The 20,029-nt window shown below is 41.4% G+C and overlaps 1 protein-coding gene across 1 annotated transcript in view; it reads right to left on the bottom strand.

Moving 5' to 3' along the window:
- Positions 1–15,018, bottom strand: part of Actr3 (actin related protein 3) — a 41,377-nt gene extending 26,359 nt beyond the window's left edge. The window contains exon 1 of the mRNA XM_041648772.1: positions 14,627–15,018. Within this exon, the coding sequence (XP_041504706.1) occupies positions 14,627–14,670 (44 nt within the window). The 5' untranslated portion in view covers positions 14,671–15,018. The remainder of the gene's footprint in view (positions 1–14,626) is intronic.
- Positions 15,019–20,029: the final 5,011 nt, after the last annotated feature.

The raw sequence follows: 20,029 nt of genomic DNA on the forward strand, positions 1-20,029 counted from the left end.
AAATCCCATAATAGCTGGAAATGGGTGTTTCTGAACTGCCCACAGGTCTGCAGACAGTAATCAGAAAAACTACCACAAGTTGATGTATACATGTTCCTCCCATGAGAATCAATGACACAACCGTAACCAGTCAGAAACAAGACTACAACATTAGATCTAAACATTACCACCAGAGTCCAGGTGACCCTTTAACAGTTCCTCATGTTGTGAAAACCCAGAACCATAAAATTTCCTTGCTACTTCATAACTTTGATACTGTTATGAATCATAATTTAAAAGTCTAATATGAAAAATATTGGATCTTCAACCCCTCTGAAAGGGTCATTTGGCCCCAAAGGGGTAGTGACCCACAAGCGGAGAGCCACTGCACTAAGGAAGAGGACTAATAGTACACTTTGTTCTCCTGGGTAAATGGAATGGAATACATCATAGAAAACTGAGGACTTGTCTAATACCAGACAACCTCAAACAGTATGAGACGGAAACCCTCTTTTTAAGTCTGGAACTTCTATAAAGCAGAAGAGAATAATCTCTACAAATCACTAACCCCAAAATCTTAAAATGATGATCTACTGCCAACAAGATAAGAGTTCAAATTAATTTCAGTTTAAGATTAGTCGATTGCAAAATAGTTAAGTCCCCACCAAATTAAACCCAAAAAGTGGGGGACTAAGGAGCTAGCTTGATGGCTAAGAGCACAGGCTATTCTTCCAGGGACTCAGGTTTGATTTCCAACATCAATGTGGCAAGCCCCAAACAGTACCAGATGATCCAACTTCTTCTTTGGTTCTCTGAAAGCACCAAGCACACATGTGGTATAAAGACATACACACAGGCAAAATACTCATAATGTACAAAATAAATAAATGAGTAAATAAAGTTTTTAAAGTTGGATCAGAAGCTCTGATTCCCCACTTTAAAGTAAATACCCATACACTCAGTACAACTAAACTCCTCATGTGAAAAACCAGAAGACAATTCCAAAGTGTATGAATCATCAGATAAATACTGGACATCAGCTTTAAATATTATGATGAAATAAAAAAGAATATTCTTATATTTGATAACAAGTTGATAACAAGGAAGAATCACCAGAAACATGAAAATGATACCAAGGACAAATGGAAACAGGTTAGGTGGAAAAAAAAACCCACTAGGGACACAACAATGACACAACAGTACAATGACAATGTTAAAAATCAGGAAACTTGAAAGCACATCAATAGGCAGTATCCATTCTGGAAGCAGGGAGGGGAGTAAGAAAAAGACTGACCCCCCCAGGACTCAGGAGACAATACCAAAAAGTGACACATTTGCAGGAACAATTAACAACTCTCCCAACTTAGATATATGCTTGAAAGACCCCAAACATTTAAACACCAAGAAAATTACACATAGGTGCATCACAAATTACTGAAGATGATATGAAAGTCATTCTTAAAGAAACAAAGAATGGTGTTTGAGACTGGGAGGTGAAAGGAATAGAAAGATGCTGATAGATACAAACTTTCAATTATAAGAATAATTACTAAATATAAAAAAATAATTATAAGAATAATTATTCGGAATAATTAACTAAGGAGCAGCATAGTAACCATAGATAATAACAATATATTGTATATTTGAAATTCACTTAAAGTATCACACATAAAAATAGAATACAACCATGTGCTAGGGAATGGATATGTTACTTTGTGGGAATCATTGCATACGGTGTGCTTACAGCACTACTTATTTATATACCTTAGATATATACTAGGAGTAAATAAAAGGGATGAAATCATTCTTTCAGGAGACATTCAATTTTTAACTATTTCTTTATTTTTATGTGCACTGTGTTTTACCTGTGTGTATGCCTGTGTAAGGGTGTTGTTACAGACAATTGTGAGTCACCATGTGGGTGCTGAGCATTGAAACCAAGTACTCTGGAAGAGCGGTCAGTGCTCTTAAGCGTTGAGCCATCTCTCCAGCCCAGAGACATTTAATTTTAATGGTGATTCCCCAGCAATGTTTGTAGCATCCTGATGCTTTGTGACTATTCACTCATTTAACAGCTTGTGTGCTTGTGTTTTATATTGCTGATATTATAGTCATCTTCAATAGCTCAGAAATATTTCCAAATATCTCACACACAGAGAAATCATACTTAGTGACTATTTTGAAACATGTCAAATACACAAGCACTAAACCCTTCAGATTGACAAATAGAGACATACATGTGTTTAGAGCTGAAACATACCAAAAAAAATTAAATAAAAGAATATCATTGTTTTTCTTTTCTGGCAGAACAACACAAGAAACAGGAAACTGTAGCTATCTCCAACTAATGGGATAGGAAAGGAGAGAAATTTTGGTTTTTAAATTTTTATCATTATTTCATAAGTGCTCCAGCCATGTATGAGTATTACTTTAAAGCAATTCCTGAATGAGTAATATATGCCCATGAAGAAATTTTAATGAATACAATAAAAAAAAACTAAAGATATTTCTCTCCCATAGTTATCTCCTCCCTACCCAGTTTTCATTCCAATCAATCACTATCAGGTTTCCTTGTATTCTAGAGCTAACTCAGGCATAGGGACATATGTGTCTATAGTTATATAGACAAATTGTGAATCCACTTTATTTCTTCATACCTTACTGAGAAAAGTATCCTTATATCATAAAATAAAGATGGCAAAGCTAGCTTACTAAATTTTATGTAACCCATAAGGAGAGTAAAACATTTTTAAGAAAGCAACCCAAAAATGCTTCTCTATGGCCTAGGAAATAACAATGTTTTCAGAAGAACTTTTTTCTAGAGTAGAATAGCCATGGTGATTAAGCACACCTTTACAATACTGATTTTGGCTTCTGAGGTTTAGGGGAATGGGCCTGCACCTAGAGATGGGAAAACAGAAGGCAGAATTATAAGCACTTCTGAAGTTACCGAGTCTGGATGACTGAAGTAAAACAGCAGGAGAAATATCAGCCTGTTGGGAGACGGGGGAGGCCTAAACTGCTTTAAAAAAAAAAAAAAAGACAAGAGGTTTTGCACAAGAAATGGTGGTGTGACACATAGTTCAGGAAGGGGAGAGATCTGGAGCGTCACTGGTAGTGCTCCCCTGGTCTTCAAAACCATAAAAGGCTGAAATAAATGTGTGAGTGTCAGTAGGCAGTAATTCAGTCTAGGCATCTACTATGCTGTTCACTGTATATTGCTAAAAGACACCCATTTATACAAAATTATTTTAGTAAAGTAGGTATCCTTATACTGTAAAACACATTAGCATCCCTTCCTTTCAACATTACTATACCTGCTGCCTACTCCAATGTTTAGTTATTAAAACTAAACATTGCACTTGACAAGAGTTCTTTTACTTACTAAAGTAGTTTGTATGTATTTATGCCTTCAAGATACTTGAAGATACCAATGGATTATAAATATAAAAGCACGTAATGGGAATATGAACCACATTTTAAAATGAGCTGGATGAAAAGCTGTGATAAAAGTCAAAGAACAGCATATATACTATTCCTCTGAACACAGTGGATGACTCTGCAGTCTACAAAAGGGAGAAAGGGCAGGGCACGAGTGGTGGTAAGGGCCCGTTACTCAAGTTCCACTTACCCCAAAACAAGCCTATAAAGAAGGGCTGTGAGTGGTAGTGGATTTATACAGTATGAACCATGCCTCGGGTTCAATCCCTAGTATCACAAGAGAGGAGTGACAAAGATAGTCAAAGGTGACACTATTGTTTTCTTTCTTTCAGCAGTTAACAACTTTTAAAGCAGACAGCAAACACAACAAACACAAGGTCATAGCACATTAGAATACAGGTCTTTCTTTATCCCAGTGATCCTGTGAAACTCACTTTCTAAAATTTCTTGACAGCTGAAAGCCTATGAAAAACCTGCTTCTACCCTCACACAGCATAGAACACTGTATACAATTCTACTGATTAATCCCAATGCACCCTCTTGTAAAGAGTTCGGCTTTAGCTTTGTCACAAACTTCCTCATTCTGTACCCAAACTCAAAGGGTAAAATCCAGGGTTAAGAACTTTAGATAACAGTGTCATAGCTAATTCGCAGGAGAACTTGCCAAACAAGCAGCAAATATTAGCTGGAAAAATAAATAACAATTGCTTAGAAAGCTTTTCTAACTCTAGAACTCCAGGGTTTGTTTGTGTGTGTGTGTGTGTGTGTGTTTCCCTCACTACCTGCTAAGTAAATGGTCAACCTTATACAAAAAGCCTAGTAGAATATTGGGAGAAAACCTGAACTTAGTCAACAGAGACAACACCATTCTAATTCCCTCAAGTTCAAATCTTGGAATTTAGCCAGAACTTAGGATCAAAAGGACACAGGTGAGCCAACTACAATGGCTCACTCCTGGAATCCTAGTATGGGGGAGGCTAGAGTAGAAGGTTCTTGAAAAGTTTGAGGCCAACTTGACCAAAAGAACTAATCCCAGAGTAACCTACACAAAAGTGAATGCTTGTTTCCACCATTTGGAAGCCTGGATCCTGATTCTACAAACATCTATAATGACAGACCATAAGACCACAGAAACAGACTTCTAATGTCTAGGCAATGACACCAAATTTACAAAGCTCCCTTCCATAAAATAAAAAGTAACAATAGAGAGCACTTTATAAGAATCAGTAAGCATTTCCTTCCCAAATGACTTGTCCTCCACAGATCTCATTACATGTCTTAGCCATTCTTGGAAGAATCTCTTCCAAGATCGTTTTCCCAATCTCTGTGGCAATACCTGTCTATTATCACAAACAGCACAGATTACAGCAGTAAATACTTTCCCCCAAGAAAGCCAATCACAAAAAGCCACAAATGGTTTGCTTCGATTTCTGTGAGATCCTAAAAGTTGGCAAATTCATAAAGACAGAAATTGGATCAATATATGCCAAGGGTTGAAATCAGACAGAGGGAATAGAATGTGGTTGCCAATGAGTGCAGAGTAAGGAAAATGTCCCCAGTTGATGCGATGATTGTATTACCTGGTGACAATGCTAAAACTACTCAATTGTATGTAAGCCTTTACACATGATACCCAACATACCTGTTGTGCTTGCACTAGAACAGAGCGGAGGCATATGGTGAATTAGCATATGAAAAGCAATTACAACAGTGCCTGGCATACCTAATGTACTGTATAGTCTTCCTTCTGTCTTTTCCACTACAGAAAATGCTACAATTTTTTCCCTCCAGAATCTAATTTCTAGTCCCAACTGACAAGAGCCACCACTGAGGATTAAGTCTTGGTAGGAGGCAAAACCTGTCTTATATAGGAGAAAAAGGATACTATCTCATCACACATCAGGTACAAACTCTCCTATACATAGACTAATTCTAGCTATTCTGATCAAAACTTGAATCCTGAGTGCAGTGAGGGTTCAGCTTAGGACTTGTGTTTGATGGGGCTCCTGCTGTCTGAATCTCCCTTCTTTGCTCCTGCAACTCGATATTTCTTTTCTACCTATCCACTAGAATAATTTTGCTAATGTTACTGTATCCAAAATGTCTACAGCGGGACAAAAATATGTCTCCTTTGATTCTTTTCAGTTTTCCTTTCAATTTTATCCCCCCCCCCCCGTTTTAGGTTTTGTTTTGTTTTGTTTTGAGACAGGTTTTCTCTACAAAGTCCTGGATATCCCAGAAGTAGCTCTGAAGACCAGACTGGCTTCCAACATGAAGAAGATCCACCTGCCTCTGCCTCCTGAGTGCTGGAATTAAAGGTGTTCATTAACACCACCCAGCCCCATCTCCCCTTTTAAAAAGCTCGATCTATTTCTCAAATAACCTCCCTTGTGGAAATAGAGCCTGAAACAAGATGAGCAGGGTCATTCACACAAACTGACAGGGGCGACTAAGGAATACTTTCACTGCCACAATAAAAAAAAAAAAAAAACCTACAACAGGAGAAGAAAATTCATCTTTAAAGTACAATTTTCCAAAATCTATACTACAGATTACATTGCCTTTGAAAGGTGTTCTAGATATAAAAGTTACAGTCATTACTAATTATTTGCTGTCATCATTACCCTTTTCCTACAAAGACTTTTAAACAGTAAATATTCATGTCTTTATTAGAACTTTGTGTTTTTTTTAGCTAAAACACACCCAAATATATCATGTACTCCTGAAATTGCAACCTAGTCCTACTTTCCAATAACTGGTTTCATTTAACCTGTACAATCATTATTTCAAAGTCAAAGAGCAAGTTCTGAGTCTGTTTTCCTTTTTCAGAGAAATACATTTTCCTAAGTTCCATTATTCATTTTACTTTGTTTTATAAGGTATCTAACACTAAAGGATTGCTATGGTTTCTAGCCTTAAACTCACCATGTAGCAGAGAACAACCTTGTACTCTAGCCCTCCTGCCTCCCCCAGTGCTAGGGTTATGGGCATGCACCAGCATATTAGACTCAGCGGTTCCTTTCCAATGCACAGTAGACACTCACTTTCAAACTGCAGAAATAGTAACTTTCCTTTTGACATTTAACTATAGTAGAAATTATTTTCTTAATTGAACTATCTAAAATTAATCTGCAATTGTCAATATGTCCTTTAGATACAATATTTATTCTCAGAATATTGAAATGGATCACACATAATTCTTTATCATGTAACTTGCATTGTAATTATCACTACAACCTTTCTACACATTCCATGTTTATACTGAACTAGCAGTTCTAAAGGTAATTAATTTTTAAAGGATGAATGTTTAAGAATAATTCTCTTATCTAGATTAAAATTTTAACCACTTACTGAATACAGTATATTCCCACTAGGGGCAGTCTCTGTCTGGAAGGACTGCACATTGGTTCTCAAACTTTAGATGAGTAGTTCTCATCCGGTGTGGGTCATGACCCTTTGAGGTCAAGCAACACTTTCACAGGGGTCTCAAATTATTCTTCACGTCAGATATTTACATTACCACTCCTAACAGCAGCAAAGTGCAGTTATGAAGTAGCAATGAAATAATTTTATGGCTGGGGGTCACCACAACATGAGAAACCACAGCATTAGGAAGGCTGAGTACCACTGCTCTAGATCTACTCAATTATCAGTATCTCAGGATATCTTTAAAATGTATTGATCCACTTCTGTAGGGTTTCTGAAAGAGTAATAATTATCTCAAAGGGGGAAAAGAAATGCAGCACCTGTGGTTATCTGAATGAGAATGGCCCCAATAGGAGGTATGGCCTTGTTGGAGATGCATCACTGCAGGCTTTTAAGGCTTTACCATACCCACTCAATTAGTGCATGCCTGCTCTCACCACTATACACACCTCTCTCCTTGCAGAGCTGGATTTTGTGTTTCTAGAAAAGCCCCCATAAGTGCTCAGTTCTGTAATTAATTATATGTGAATCGTTAGGTACTTCACTTAAATTCTGAAAATAAAATCATTAAAATTTCATTTAATTTATGAAAGTAACACAAGTTAATTGGTTTCTAAAAATGCTTACAAGACACATTGTATTTACCTAAAATAATTTCTAAAACTTAAATAAGCAAGTATTTTTTTTCCATTTCAGACAAATACCAAAAACACAGTTGACATTTCAACAGTCCGAAATCAAGCCTAAATTGTAAGATCTTCTGTACCTAAATTCCCTTTCAGGATTGCTGTCCTTGTCTTGGAAACCCTTTGTTCATACTGAACACTAAGAAATAAAGATACCTTTCTCAAGAGTATTGTACTTTCATTAAGGGCAATGCACAGTGCCGTGGCTTGCTAGAAGGTGGAAATGAAACAAAAGCATTTAGGAAGAAAATGATGGAATGTTCGGTAACAGAACACCTCAATATACTCAAGAACCTATTACGGAACAAACTATAAGAAAGGGTAAAAGAACACACACAATACACAAACTCACTGCTACTCCTTTACTGGTTTTCATGTGTGAAAAAGTAAATGAGCTGAATTTAGGGCAATGGATCAGAAATGATTTGGGACACACACACACACAAAGCCCTGAAACAGACAAATAAAAATTATTAAAATTTCACAAAACGCCTTTTGAGATGATAAGGATGTCATCTGTCCTTTTTGTTCCAGTGATTACAGAGTGTCTTTTTTGTGTCTTGTGATGTAAAGGCTCATATATACAACAACCAAACACAAAGAAATACTCATCACTGTCTTATTCTAAAGGACCAAATTTAAAACACTACCTATCTTGCACTGGCTAATTCATGAATGTTCTAAGGGCTTGGTGAGGGAGAGTGCACATTTTGCAGTGTTGTTAGCACTTCACTGTTTTGTTCCTGCTTCTTTATGCATATGGCTACTACAGACAGGTAGTATCATTAAAACCCTAACAAGTTCCAATAGAATTATAGACAGCATTGAAATCTTTTACTAACTAGAGGAATTCTGTTGCAGGAAACACTGCTTGAAGCTACATTTTAGCCATTCCACACTTCTGCCTCCATGACATTTTAACTATTTCACTTGTTAGGGAGTAGGACGGCTGAACAGGGGGTTTTAGCATAGCTCTGAGATATTCCCCTCCTGATTAAAAAGTTTGCCGCTTAGAAAATAGGATGAAATAGAACGATGACTCACAAGCCACATGCGCTAGCTGACTTGCTGGCTCCCTCGCTCCCATCATGACATTCCAGAAGCTGTTTCACAGTGTGTTAAAGAAGCACTGAGACTCAATCTTTCTCTTCCTTTCTCTTGGGAGTCTCCTTTCATCAGCTTCAGTCTGCAAACTGCTATAACAACTCAATGTCCGTCCAACTTAAGGAGGCCCCTTTATTTCTCACTCTTCAAAGACATTTCTAGCTACAAAACAGCATTACAAATACAACTATTCCAATATTACTGTCTTGTTTTTTTGCATTTATTTATTTAGTGTGTGCTGTCAGGCTAGGTTCAAATGCCTTTACCCATTAAGCCACCTCTGAGTCTCCCATATTTAAAGGTTCTTAAAATTAATTTCTGGGTGGAGGAGAGAGTACAGTGGGTAGAGGTTCTTGCTGCCAAGCCTACCCACCTGTGTTTCATCTCCAGGGCCCATGTGATAAAAGGAGAAAAGCAACTCTTCAAAGTTGTCCTCTGATCTCTACACCCACAGCACAAAAAAATGTTCAAAAAAGAAAAAAAAAAGCTAACTCTCATATTGTCTTAATCACTCAAGGTCACCATCTTGAAATTCTCATTTATCAATCTACAGACCTAACTCCAAAGCCTAGCTGTACCACCTTCCCTCCTCTTAAATAAGCAAAAACTATACTGACTGTACCCAGATACAGCAAGCAGGCCAAGGTCTGTGTGAGATAAGAACATAAGCACAAAACATGATATTCTTTTTCTTAAAAACTTTAATTAAAAAAAAGAGGGAGCTAACTGCTGATTATAACTGCAACATACAGTGTTCTCACTATGTGCCAAGTCCTGTGTGAGGAACCATTTTTAAGTATTATAAAAATAAGGTAGACAATTACAATTGCTAAACCATGAGTGTAGAAAAATAAGACCTTCTGAACTGGAAGTGGCCAAAGCATACAGGTCCTTCTGTGGCAGGGCCTGAATTCAATTCAAAACATTTGACCACAGAGTCCTTGCAAGCCATAAAGAAACAATGCAACCGTGAAAGGGTGGGTAGGTAAAGACAAAAGCAGCAGTCTTCCAAACGTCTTCCTTCACTCCATCCCTCCCACCAATAGCCAACTGAAAAATTGTACACTACTAAATAACATCCACCAGCAAAGCTGGTGTCAAGCAGGCTGCTTAAGACGCATCTAGCACACAGGGCGTGCTGGCTCATTCCTGCAATTCCCACTCTTGGGAGACTGAGCTAGGACGAGCCCTGAGTTGAGCTACAAAGTGAGCTCCACGCTGGCCAGACACTTTGGTGAGGCTTGATCTCAACAAACAAGAATAGACTCATCTAGGAAGTCCACTGAAACCAACACTCACTGATAGGCCCAATCCTTGAGACTCCACACACTGTGAACAGAGTATCTCTGATGAAGTTTTTAAAAGTCATACTCCTAACTAGGTGTAGTGGTGCAAGCCTTGGTGTTTGCTCAAGAGGTGGAGAAAGCAGTACAATGTCACCCTAAGTTACATGGGACTCAATATAAAAAAATTAAGTAAAATAAAGAAAGCAAAGCCATACTCCTAATTCCTGTTCACACTCATCCACTGTTAAAAACAGGAGCAGATCTCTCAATACAAATCAGAGCTGCTGCTATACACTAAGCCCTGTGGCTTGACCTCACTCTCCTACATGCAGTCCTACTGCATTCCACTCAGTAAATGTACTAAAAGCCATGTTTTCAGCATTAATTACTTTTTTTGAGATTTGGATTCCCTATCAAGTAGAATTCTTTTGAAATCAATGTTTTGCTGACATATAAAACCTGGTACACACAGATAGATGTTGGATAAATGTTAGTTTGTACTGCAAAATCTAACCTTACATTGTTATCAAACAGCCCAAAGACAAGCAGTACAAGACAAGCAGCCACTCTTCCCATCAGCGGTGAGCACAAACACATCTTTCCTTCCTTCCCGTGGTAAAACACTCTCCTGTGCATCTACCCAGCTCCTTGAAAGGATGGCTCAAATCTGACAATTATCGCAGCTTGCTTGGCTTCACTACTTTCCTTAAAACCTGGAAAACAACTATTTTATCTAACATTTGATTAACTGTCAGGTTCAGCTGGCTATGGTGGCTCACAGGAGTAAACCCAGCACTCAGGAAACCAAGGCAAGAAAGTCACTAGGACTTCAAAGGCAGTCTGTGTTACACAGTGATTTCCACTACTCATGAGATTATTTAAAAAACAAAAACTGAAAGAACCCTGCCTTTATCCACCACCTTTAAATTTTTAATATCAGGATTTAGATTCATGAGGGCAGCCTGTATTAGATATTTTTTACTATAATTCCAAGACTGACAGGCCAAATAGGAAGTATACAGTAAACAAGTAACTAGCAAATAAGATAATCCCTTCCCAACCCAAAATTCTGAAATGATTGAAAACTGTCAGAGGTGATCCTTCAGGCTCCATGTTACTGTACTTAGGCAAAAGTGGTTTAACCTCCTGGAGTTTAAATTTCTTCTCTACGTAATACAAGCAACACTGCCCAGGAGGAGCTGATACAGTGTTCACCACAGGTCTTGCGCATGGCTCTTACTAAACACTAGCTTCCTGAGAAACCCCAGAGTGTTTTTTTTTTTAAATCTAAGTAACAATGAAATAGTTTAGAAAGTCAAATATTCAGAGAAAAATCTAAAGAAAGAAAAAAAAGATTTCACTAACTGAATCAAATTCATAAGGCTATGATTATTTTTGCAATATTAATGTAAACAAGAGTTAAGTTGAATTAATTTTACTACCAGAAAGAATGATGTACATGAGTCTCTGAAAGAACCCCACAGACTCAAATATAGAACTTAGTTCAAGTAGCTACTCCACCAACTATTAGCTAAATGATATTCAAGGTAATATTCTCTTTTCTCACTTGTAAAAAGCAAAAAGAGCTGTCACAAGTTAAATAAGGTAGGACAAATTAAAATCCTGGTCATTGCATTCACCAGTAGCCAACCTTTCCCTTCTGTTCTTAGAAATAAAAATTATGAACGGTGTTTAGCAATAAGCCTGGAATGATCACTACACAGGCATCATCCCAAAGTCAGTACAGGCAACATAAGCAGGCAGTTAAGATACTAGCAGGAAAGGAGAGTATTAAGAACCTGTCTTCTCAACAGTCTGTTACCTTCAACAACTCACACAAGTAATCAAGAGTAAGAATTTTAAAGAATCTTTGTTGCCAAGATATGAAGGTTCCTGCCTTTTATACTATTAACACATTGAACAGAACACAAGCAAGAAGATGAACTTCCTAAGAATGCGTTCTCTCATCCACGGCTCTTCACTTCTTCACTGCTCTCAAACTCATCTTTCCTAACTTCTAAGATTTGGCCAAAGCCAACAAAACTATTTCTGCTTAAGGTTAGAAGACTGTTTTAAGAAAAAAGGTAGATTTGAAAAATTCTGTAATTTAAACATATCCAAGATGCGTAAAATAAGGCTGTACACTAACCTCTCATTTAACCAAATATAATCCCCTAAAGCAGTTTCTCAGTGAAAAACAAAATACCTAAAATGAGAAAATAAAGTCCATAATGCAATGCTGAAGAGATGAATGAAAACAGGCAAAAACAAAACTCACCTAGGATAACGTTATTTACCCAAGCACTATATCCTTTGAATGCTTTAATAAACCTGGGTAATGATGATGAATCTTTGACGAGGAACTATGCTAGAGGACTCCTGATTTAAAGTTCTGGAATTAAACTTCATGTGCCCTAACTCTTACAGCTTCTAAGACCACCATCAAGTTTAACCGACAAGCACTTTCTGCCTAAATTCGTTAATGAAATGGGATGGGAAACCTGTAAATGTTTCAGTTACTCTGTAAGAATATCTACAGAACCTAAGAGGGGAGTGTAAGAGCTAGAGCATGGGGGGTGGGGACACAAACTAAAGGGGCACCCTTTGCATTAGGGGAAGTTATTTAGATGTAAAACTCCGTTAGTCACTCTAGGACGCGCTGTTTATCCTGGTCTCTGAGAGGACTTTCCTAATAAAACTCAAGGTATGACTTTCTAAACTGCTGTATTTAATACCCAGCTTAAAGGGGTGGGGGTAAGGGGACACCACACAGAAAGCCTTTTGAGAAGCAAAATAAGTAAAACTCTAAGTTGGGAAATACAGGTTGTGTGATCAACAGTAAAAATACTGAATAGAGAAGATGACTTTAATCAGTCCCATCCATATCATAAATGAACATTCAGCTAACCAGGCCTTGTAAGGTGAGATCAGTCTAGTAATGATTTAGTAATTGAGATATAAGACAGAAATAGCCTACATAGAAGCTGCACCACGCCTCCTGGTCACTCAATGTGTGTTTTTAATTCAAGGTTATCCTTTCAGAAAAAAAGGTCACTTAGGGACAGCTAAATTCAATGAGCTACCCAATACTATTCACTCAAATATAACCAAAACTGCTTTTCAAAAGAGAGAAACACACAAAAAGAAACATTCTACTTAGCCTGTCACAGCATTATTTATAAGATGGTCACTGATTACATGTTTTAATGACAATGATTTCTAAAGCTTCAATACAAGACACCTGAAAAGTCTTATTCACATTGGTCAATTCTAATTTTAATAATATCCCTAACATCCATCTACTCACCAATTAAACTATGAAAGAACAAACTTAAATATACACATAGAAAACACTTCAGGGGAATGAGACAGGATTGGAAGAAAATTTAACTTTACTAAGATGTCAACTAAGAAACTACAGAGAAATTCCAAAGCTAGTGTTTTCCAAGAAAAAAAAAATTAAGAGATCCGTTGTTTCCAGCTGCCTGGAGCGCATGTTAGAAATAAAGGCAGGAGAATTAAGACTGGAGGAACTGACAGACTGACTAGCGCAGGGGAAAGGCATCTTTGAAATGACTGTGGCGTAGTGAATGAGAGGAAAAAGGCTGGCAACTGCCCTCAAAACTACTGACGTGTTTTGAGGATTAGAGATCAGCACAGGCGTCTTCCTCTACAAAGTATTTCAACCTAGAAAATCAAAACTAAAGTCTTCTCACTAAGTCGCTACACAGAGCAAGTTGTAACTCTCTAAAAGGTCCAGCAGTACAAAAACTACCACTCCAAAGGCATTGCAGCCAACCACACGACTATCAGAAACGATTGCTTTAAATCAAACACATTCCTTTATGCCTCTACGCCTCCTTTCGCCTTTCAAATTACTGTCACAAAACGAACGTAAACGTTTAGTTGAGTTTCCAGGGTGCGGTGCGTCCCTTCCCTTCCCTTTCGGCCTCCCTCCGTGGGCACAAGAACAATTTTTTTGTTTTAATTCAAACACACTGATACCTAGCACTCCTGATCCCCTCTTTTTGCAACCTGCCTAATTTTGAAAGTTCTAATAAGACGTGTTAACGTTGGGGACGAAAAACTACCTTATAAGGCTATAAAAGACGGAAAGCAGGAAGCGGCTTTGACAAAACTAAGGAAGTTGCAGCGCGCTTGCTCACTGAGGGACTTTTTTTGAGGCAAGAGCAATAACCCCATGAGATCCTCCTCACTGGAACTGAACTGGGACCTGGTTGACTGGGTGGTGGGAGACGGCTAAGGCGGGGTGCGGGGTGGAAAGCGGGCGGCGCGTGGGTCCTCTGCACGAGCCCCCATCCTAGCTTGCCATTTGCACAGCCTGCCTCTTCCCTCTCCCCACCCACACGCCCTGGAGATTGAGGGTTGTCACAACGATCTTGCAAAACCTGCAAGGAGCGCTTCTCTTTTCTCCTCGATCCTATGTCCGGCGGTCCCCAGTGAGTCCCCCCCGAGATCCCAGGCAGGGAGGGGAGAGAAGGGAAAGCAAAGCCAGGTGGGCCGGACGGCCTTCTCCGGAGGGAAGGAAGGGCCTGAAAAGATTCTTCATTCCAAGCGGCTGAGGCGACCCGACCAGGGAGGCTCCCGGCACCACCCCTCGCCGGTCTGGCCGGCTACCCCCATTCATCGCCCTCCTCCCGCTGTCCCCAGCCTCAGTTTCCCCACCCAGAAGACCCGCCGTACCCCGTGCCACAGTCCACCACACAGGCCGGCAGCCGTCCCGCCATCTTCCTCCTCGCCCGCCGCCGCCGTCCGTTCCGTGCTGCTAGAGGCCGGGGATGGAGACGGGAGCTAGCTGACCATGCACTGGCCTGGGCCGCCCTCGGTCCTGAGGGAGGAAGGGAGGGAGCTGTGGGAAGCCCGAGCAGTAGCGAGTGAGCAGCAGCCTAGTACTTCCGCAAGCCCGGCAGGCTGGCCGGCCGGCAGGCTGTCCCCGCCCTGCCCCGCCGCGGCCTCCTCCTCCACCCCTCCGCTCTCTCGGCCCTCCTCCTCCTCCTCACTCCCGCCCCCACCCTACAACTTCTTCCCCTCACACTGCCTTTCCGCGGGTAGCCAAGATGGCCGCCGCTGCCGACGCCCCGGCCAGGCCAGGCCCCAGGCCGCGCTCGCGCCTACTTCCGGTTCCGGGTGGGAGGGGCGAGCGCGCGTGCGCTGTAGTGTGCGACAGGGCGGCCTAGGCTCCTTTCCGGACATCCAAGAAGTCCACTTCGGGTTTTCCGAGGCTAGAAACCCAGAATCCAGGCTGAACTTGTAGTTCCCCCCCCCCCCCTCCACGCCCAAGCGGCGGCACATGCGCGGTGGCGTGCGGCCTTAGTCCACGACTCCGGTTCCTGCGAGAATTCCACCTCGCATTTTCCGTCCGGTGAAAGCCCCGAAGTCGGGCTGAGTTTCTGGTTCTGAAGCTGCCTTGTGGTGGTGGGTAGGTTGCTGTGCGTTCCTCCTCACCCTAGCTTGAGGGATGAGCAGAAGCCTCTCCTACTGCGGGGGAGAGGGACTAATTGGAAGCGTGGTCAACAGTATGCCCTCTCTATCGCTCTAGCACATCTAGCTGAGCAGTCAGGAGAGGGATGAAACGAAGGTTTGTGTCCTGAGATTTGCCACTTATAGTATCACTTTATAGGTTACGAGCTCCCCCAAGATGGTGGGCTTGTGCCTTTAAGAAAGGCAAGAGCTTGTCCAAGACGTTGGGTTAAGCTCTATTTAATATATTCTGCACAGGTTCACAAAAAAATAAATAAATAAAAAATTCAGGGATTTGGAATTCTAGTGAGTGTCTTCAAGAGAGGCAAGCTTTGGACCAGTGAGATAGCGCTTGCCACTAACCCGTGTTTGATCCCTGGAGACCCACAGAAGAAATGAAAAGACCCCCGTATGTTCTGTGATTTTTTTTCACAGTCCTCCCCCATAAGTAAAGGTAAAACAATAAAAACTATAAAGCAAGCTTCCCAGAGGTTGTGTTCTACATAGCCTGCACGAGTGGCCTTTATTTGGGTTTTGGGGTGATGGTAGACTTCTACAAGAGCAGGAAGATTCTCTTGGGCCTTAGAGAAAGGCCGGCGCCCCAGAGGCTGTGTTCTACATAATGAACTATCAGATGGCCTGTATTTGGGTTGGGGTATTGGTGGACTTCCTTCTGTGGTACTGTTGCTATGGTGCCAGCTTTTTTCCGCGAAAAGAACAAGACAAAAGATGTGTTTTTTTATGTTATAGACCTAAAAAGCAGTATTTTTAAAACTTGAATGCATCAGAGTAAGGTTGAAAGTACGCTGCTGGGTCACATCTCGAGGGGATTCTGCAAGGACAGAGCAGTCAAACCTGAGAGTTGCCTTTCTCGTGAGCAGGAACCTGGAAAGCTAATAGCTTTTCTTCCCAACAGGCTTATCTTTTATTTATCTTTAACGATTCTCTACATATAAACAATGTATCTTTTTGTTTCTTTTATTTATCCAATTTCTTAACATAATTTCTTTATTGATTCTTTCGGGATTTCACATCATGCACCCCAATTCCGCTCATTTCCCAGTTCCTCCAAAGTTCGCCCTTCACTCTTGCACCGCCCCCCCCCCACAAAACAAAAAGAAATTAAAATGAAACCAAACAACAACAAAGCCCACTTCGCTCCTCCGCGTTTCCCACCTTTCCCACCTCTCAAACACCTCTTCTTAGCAGCATTGGGAGCCTTGGTGTGTCACACAGTGGACCTTTTGTCCCATCGGCTTTATGTGCAAATGTTCTTTGTGGTGAGTCATTAAACAATGTATCATGATCAAAATTTACCCTGAACCCTCTCTCCAGCTCACAGGGTACCCTAACATGACTCCCCTCCTCCCTTCATGTCCTCTCTCCTTTTTTTTAATCGTTTTTTTTTTCTTTTGTAACTCACTGGATCTAATCAGTTTGGCCTGTTGGAATGCTGGCTGACCTTGGCTTGACCTTCAAGTAACTGCAAAGTCAGCCTCACGACAGACAGCGTTCCACAGCACTCCTCCCCACCTTCTTGCTCTTCTACATTCCTTCCACCCCCTCTCCCATGATGAGCTTGGTGGAGTGGTGAGGGTTGATACAGGTGTACCATTTCAGGCTAAGCACTCCATAGTCCCTTAATCTCAGCGCTTTGACCAGTTAGGAGTGTATGCTTTAACTGCTGACCACTGCAGAGAGAAACCTCTAGCCGAGGCTGAGGATAGCACTAAATCTATGTGCAGAAATATCAATATTTAGAAGGTAGTTTTACAACAGTTCCATTTAGCGAGGCAGCAGTAGTGGATTTCCTGCTAGAGCCCTGTGGCTTCCTGAGCCACGGGGTTTCAGAAAGGTTTACCGTACCTGGCATAGACACCCTTCTGCAGATTAGGCCTCAGATCTGCTCCAAAAGTGGTTGATTACTCCTATAACCTCTGAGTCGTTACTGCACCAGTGGGTGTATTTTGAACAGGCTAATCTTTTACAAACCACCCTAGGTTTGTTTAAATGAGATTATAATAAAACTATATTAAGAAGGGATGTCTTATTCAATACAGAATATTATCCGGTATTAAGCTGACTTGAGGGGTAAAATATTATTTCTCCTTTATTATAATTAGTCCCTTGACAGAAAAGCATTTCTCACCGGTTCTGTATGGCAGAGACTGTACTGACCCCTGTATACAGTGGGGTGCAGAGTAGGGAAGAGGTGTGACCTTGAGTTCTCTACACACAAGAAGAGAAACAGATTGTATCAAGAGACCGAGGAGTGCTGAGGCCCGTGAGAAACAGTCGAGGAGCTGGAGAACACCAGAGCAATAGTAGCTCCGGAACAAAGTAGTTCAGCCACAGAGACTGCAGAAACAGGCAAGGAGCTGGAGAAGAACACGGGAGCAATAGTAGCTCCGGAACAAAGTAGTTCAGCCACAGAGACTGCAGAATGGAGGAAGGAAGAAAGGGAGGCCCCAGGAAGAGAAGCTGCAAGTATTGAGGACCCGACCTGAGATGGTATTGGGGGAGGGGAGTCTGACTTCTTCCCCAAGTAGAAGGAAGAACTCAGTGGTTACAAGGAAGACGACCACAGAGGACGTGATGAAAAGTGAAGTCTGGGAAACAGGATGGCAGCATGAGTTCATGGAGTCCTCCAAGCTTGCTCGAGCATACCCCAGTGCAACTTGGAAATCTTCGAAGGAATTCGGGGAAAGAAAGTTTGGGCTGTGAGAACTGAAGCTTCTGGATAGAGTTGGCATCTTACATGGAACCTTCTAGAAGGCTCATTACTAGTTATAACTTCACTGACTGTGAGAGGTTGGAACGTCAAGAGTCCAGAGCTTAATAACAATTTACTCTGGGCTATCTCTAGCCCCCTATATAGCCGTTCCTTTGTCCATGACTGTGCCTGCCCTAACACATTTGTGACTAACAGGTGAAACCTTTCGGAATATATTAACTTCCTAAGTCTCTGGACGCTATCCACCAAAAAGCTATGGATATCAATCAGCTACCTGAGGCCAAGCAGTGCTTTTCTCCACTTTGCTGTAAGCCACATCTCTGATGTTTCCTCTCACGTAGTCAAAGCATCTTAATTTATGACTTTTTTTGTTCTCTTACTGTAAAAACCACATGAAACTTTCACTACACTGGAACACAAAGTTGATGGTAATTGAAGTCTATGTTCCTGAGCCATAGTCACTCATATTTGGCTCCAATGTGCTCTCTTTTAGCCCTTCTGGGGGGGCAGTTGTGGTTTTTGAATTGACATCTGCTTTGTTGAGAACTGGTGCAGTAGAATCCAGAGTGGATAGAGTGTGTTCTGGAATTCACAGGTAAACAGTGAAGAACCAGCCTTCCTATGGGACCTGCCTTCGTTGGAGTTTCTGCCATGAAACACCATGGACAAAAAGCAAATTGGGGAGGAAAGGGTTTATTTGGCTTCTACTTCCTCATTGCTGTTCATCACTGAAGGGAGTCAGGGCAGGCACTCAAACAGGGCAGGAACCAGGAAGACAGGGGCTGATGCAGAGGCCATGGAGGGGTGCTGGTTACCGGCTTGTTCTTTGTAGATTCCTCAGCCCACCTTCTTATAGAACCCAGAACCAACAGCCCTGGGATGGCACCACCCAACATAGGCAGGGCCTTTCCCCATTGATCACTAACTGAGAAAAAGCCTTACAGCTGGATCTTCCGGAGGCGTTTCCTCAACTGAGGCTCCTTCCTCTCTGATGATTCTAGCTTGTGTCAGGTTGACACACAAAACCAGCCGGTACAGGACCTGCTAGGTACAGAAGGGCTGAAGGATCAGTTAATATGGAGCATACTCAGTTCCTCATACTAAGTAACCCCAAGGGAAGGTTTCTGAGAAGTTGCCTTCACAGCAGTCAATCAAGAGTGGTTCTTCTTTCAGATACATGGTAGCTGGTTTTCCCCGTACATTTTAGAAGACCCTAAACGGCTTTCCCCTGACCTCTCTCTTCCCCAAGTTTTTGGGGTTATGTGGGAAGAAAGGTGCTAAGGGACCAACCTGGACAGAACATCAAGCAGAGGGCTGATAAAAGCAGATAGATTGTTGCAGCAGTAAAAGGTCACACATGAAAGGTTCTACCAAAGCCCTCCTAAGCAAGGCTTAAAGGAACCTTGGAAATGTCACCAAGAGGCGCTCAGTCTGGCAGTCCCCAAGAACACTACCCAACACCCTGGCCTTGGGCAATGGCGAGAAAAAAGTTACAGCAAAGGCCAGAAGCTCGTGTGTGTGTGTGTGTGTGTGTGTGTGTGTGTGTGTGTGTGTGTGTGACACAGGGCCTCATGGGCCCTGCTGTGTAGCCAAGGATTAACTTGAATTTGTGATCTTCTCTGCCTCCACTTGACTGCTGCCATGATTACCACATGGTGTGTGCCACTGTGCCCCGTTCATGTGGTGGTGAGGATTAATCCCGGGCTTCATGCCTACCTAACAAGCCCTCTGCCAGCTGGACTACATCCCAACCCAAGGATCAGAAACTTCCAGTTCTGGTCTTGTTTGTGATGGGTGATGTGGGCCACCAGGAAGATGTGGCAATACACAGCTCCCACACCCAGCAGACGGTAGTAACTAACCGTTGCTATGTGGGAATGCCGGCCTGATGT

This window comes from Microtus oregoni, unplaced genomic scaffold (genome assembly GCF_018167655.1).
Source record: "Microtus oregoni isolate MIOR12 unplaced genomic scaffold, Mior012 000003F_ref0000135, whole genome shotgun sequence".
Lineage (NCBI taxonomy): Eukaryota > Metazoa > Chordata > Mammalia > Rodentia > Cricetidae > Microtus > Microtus oregoni.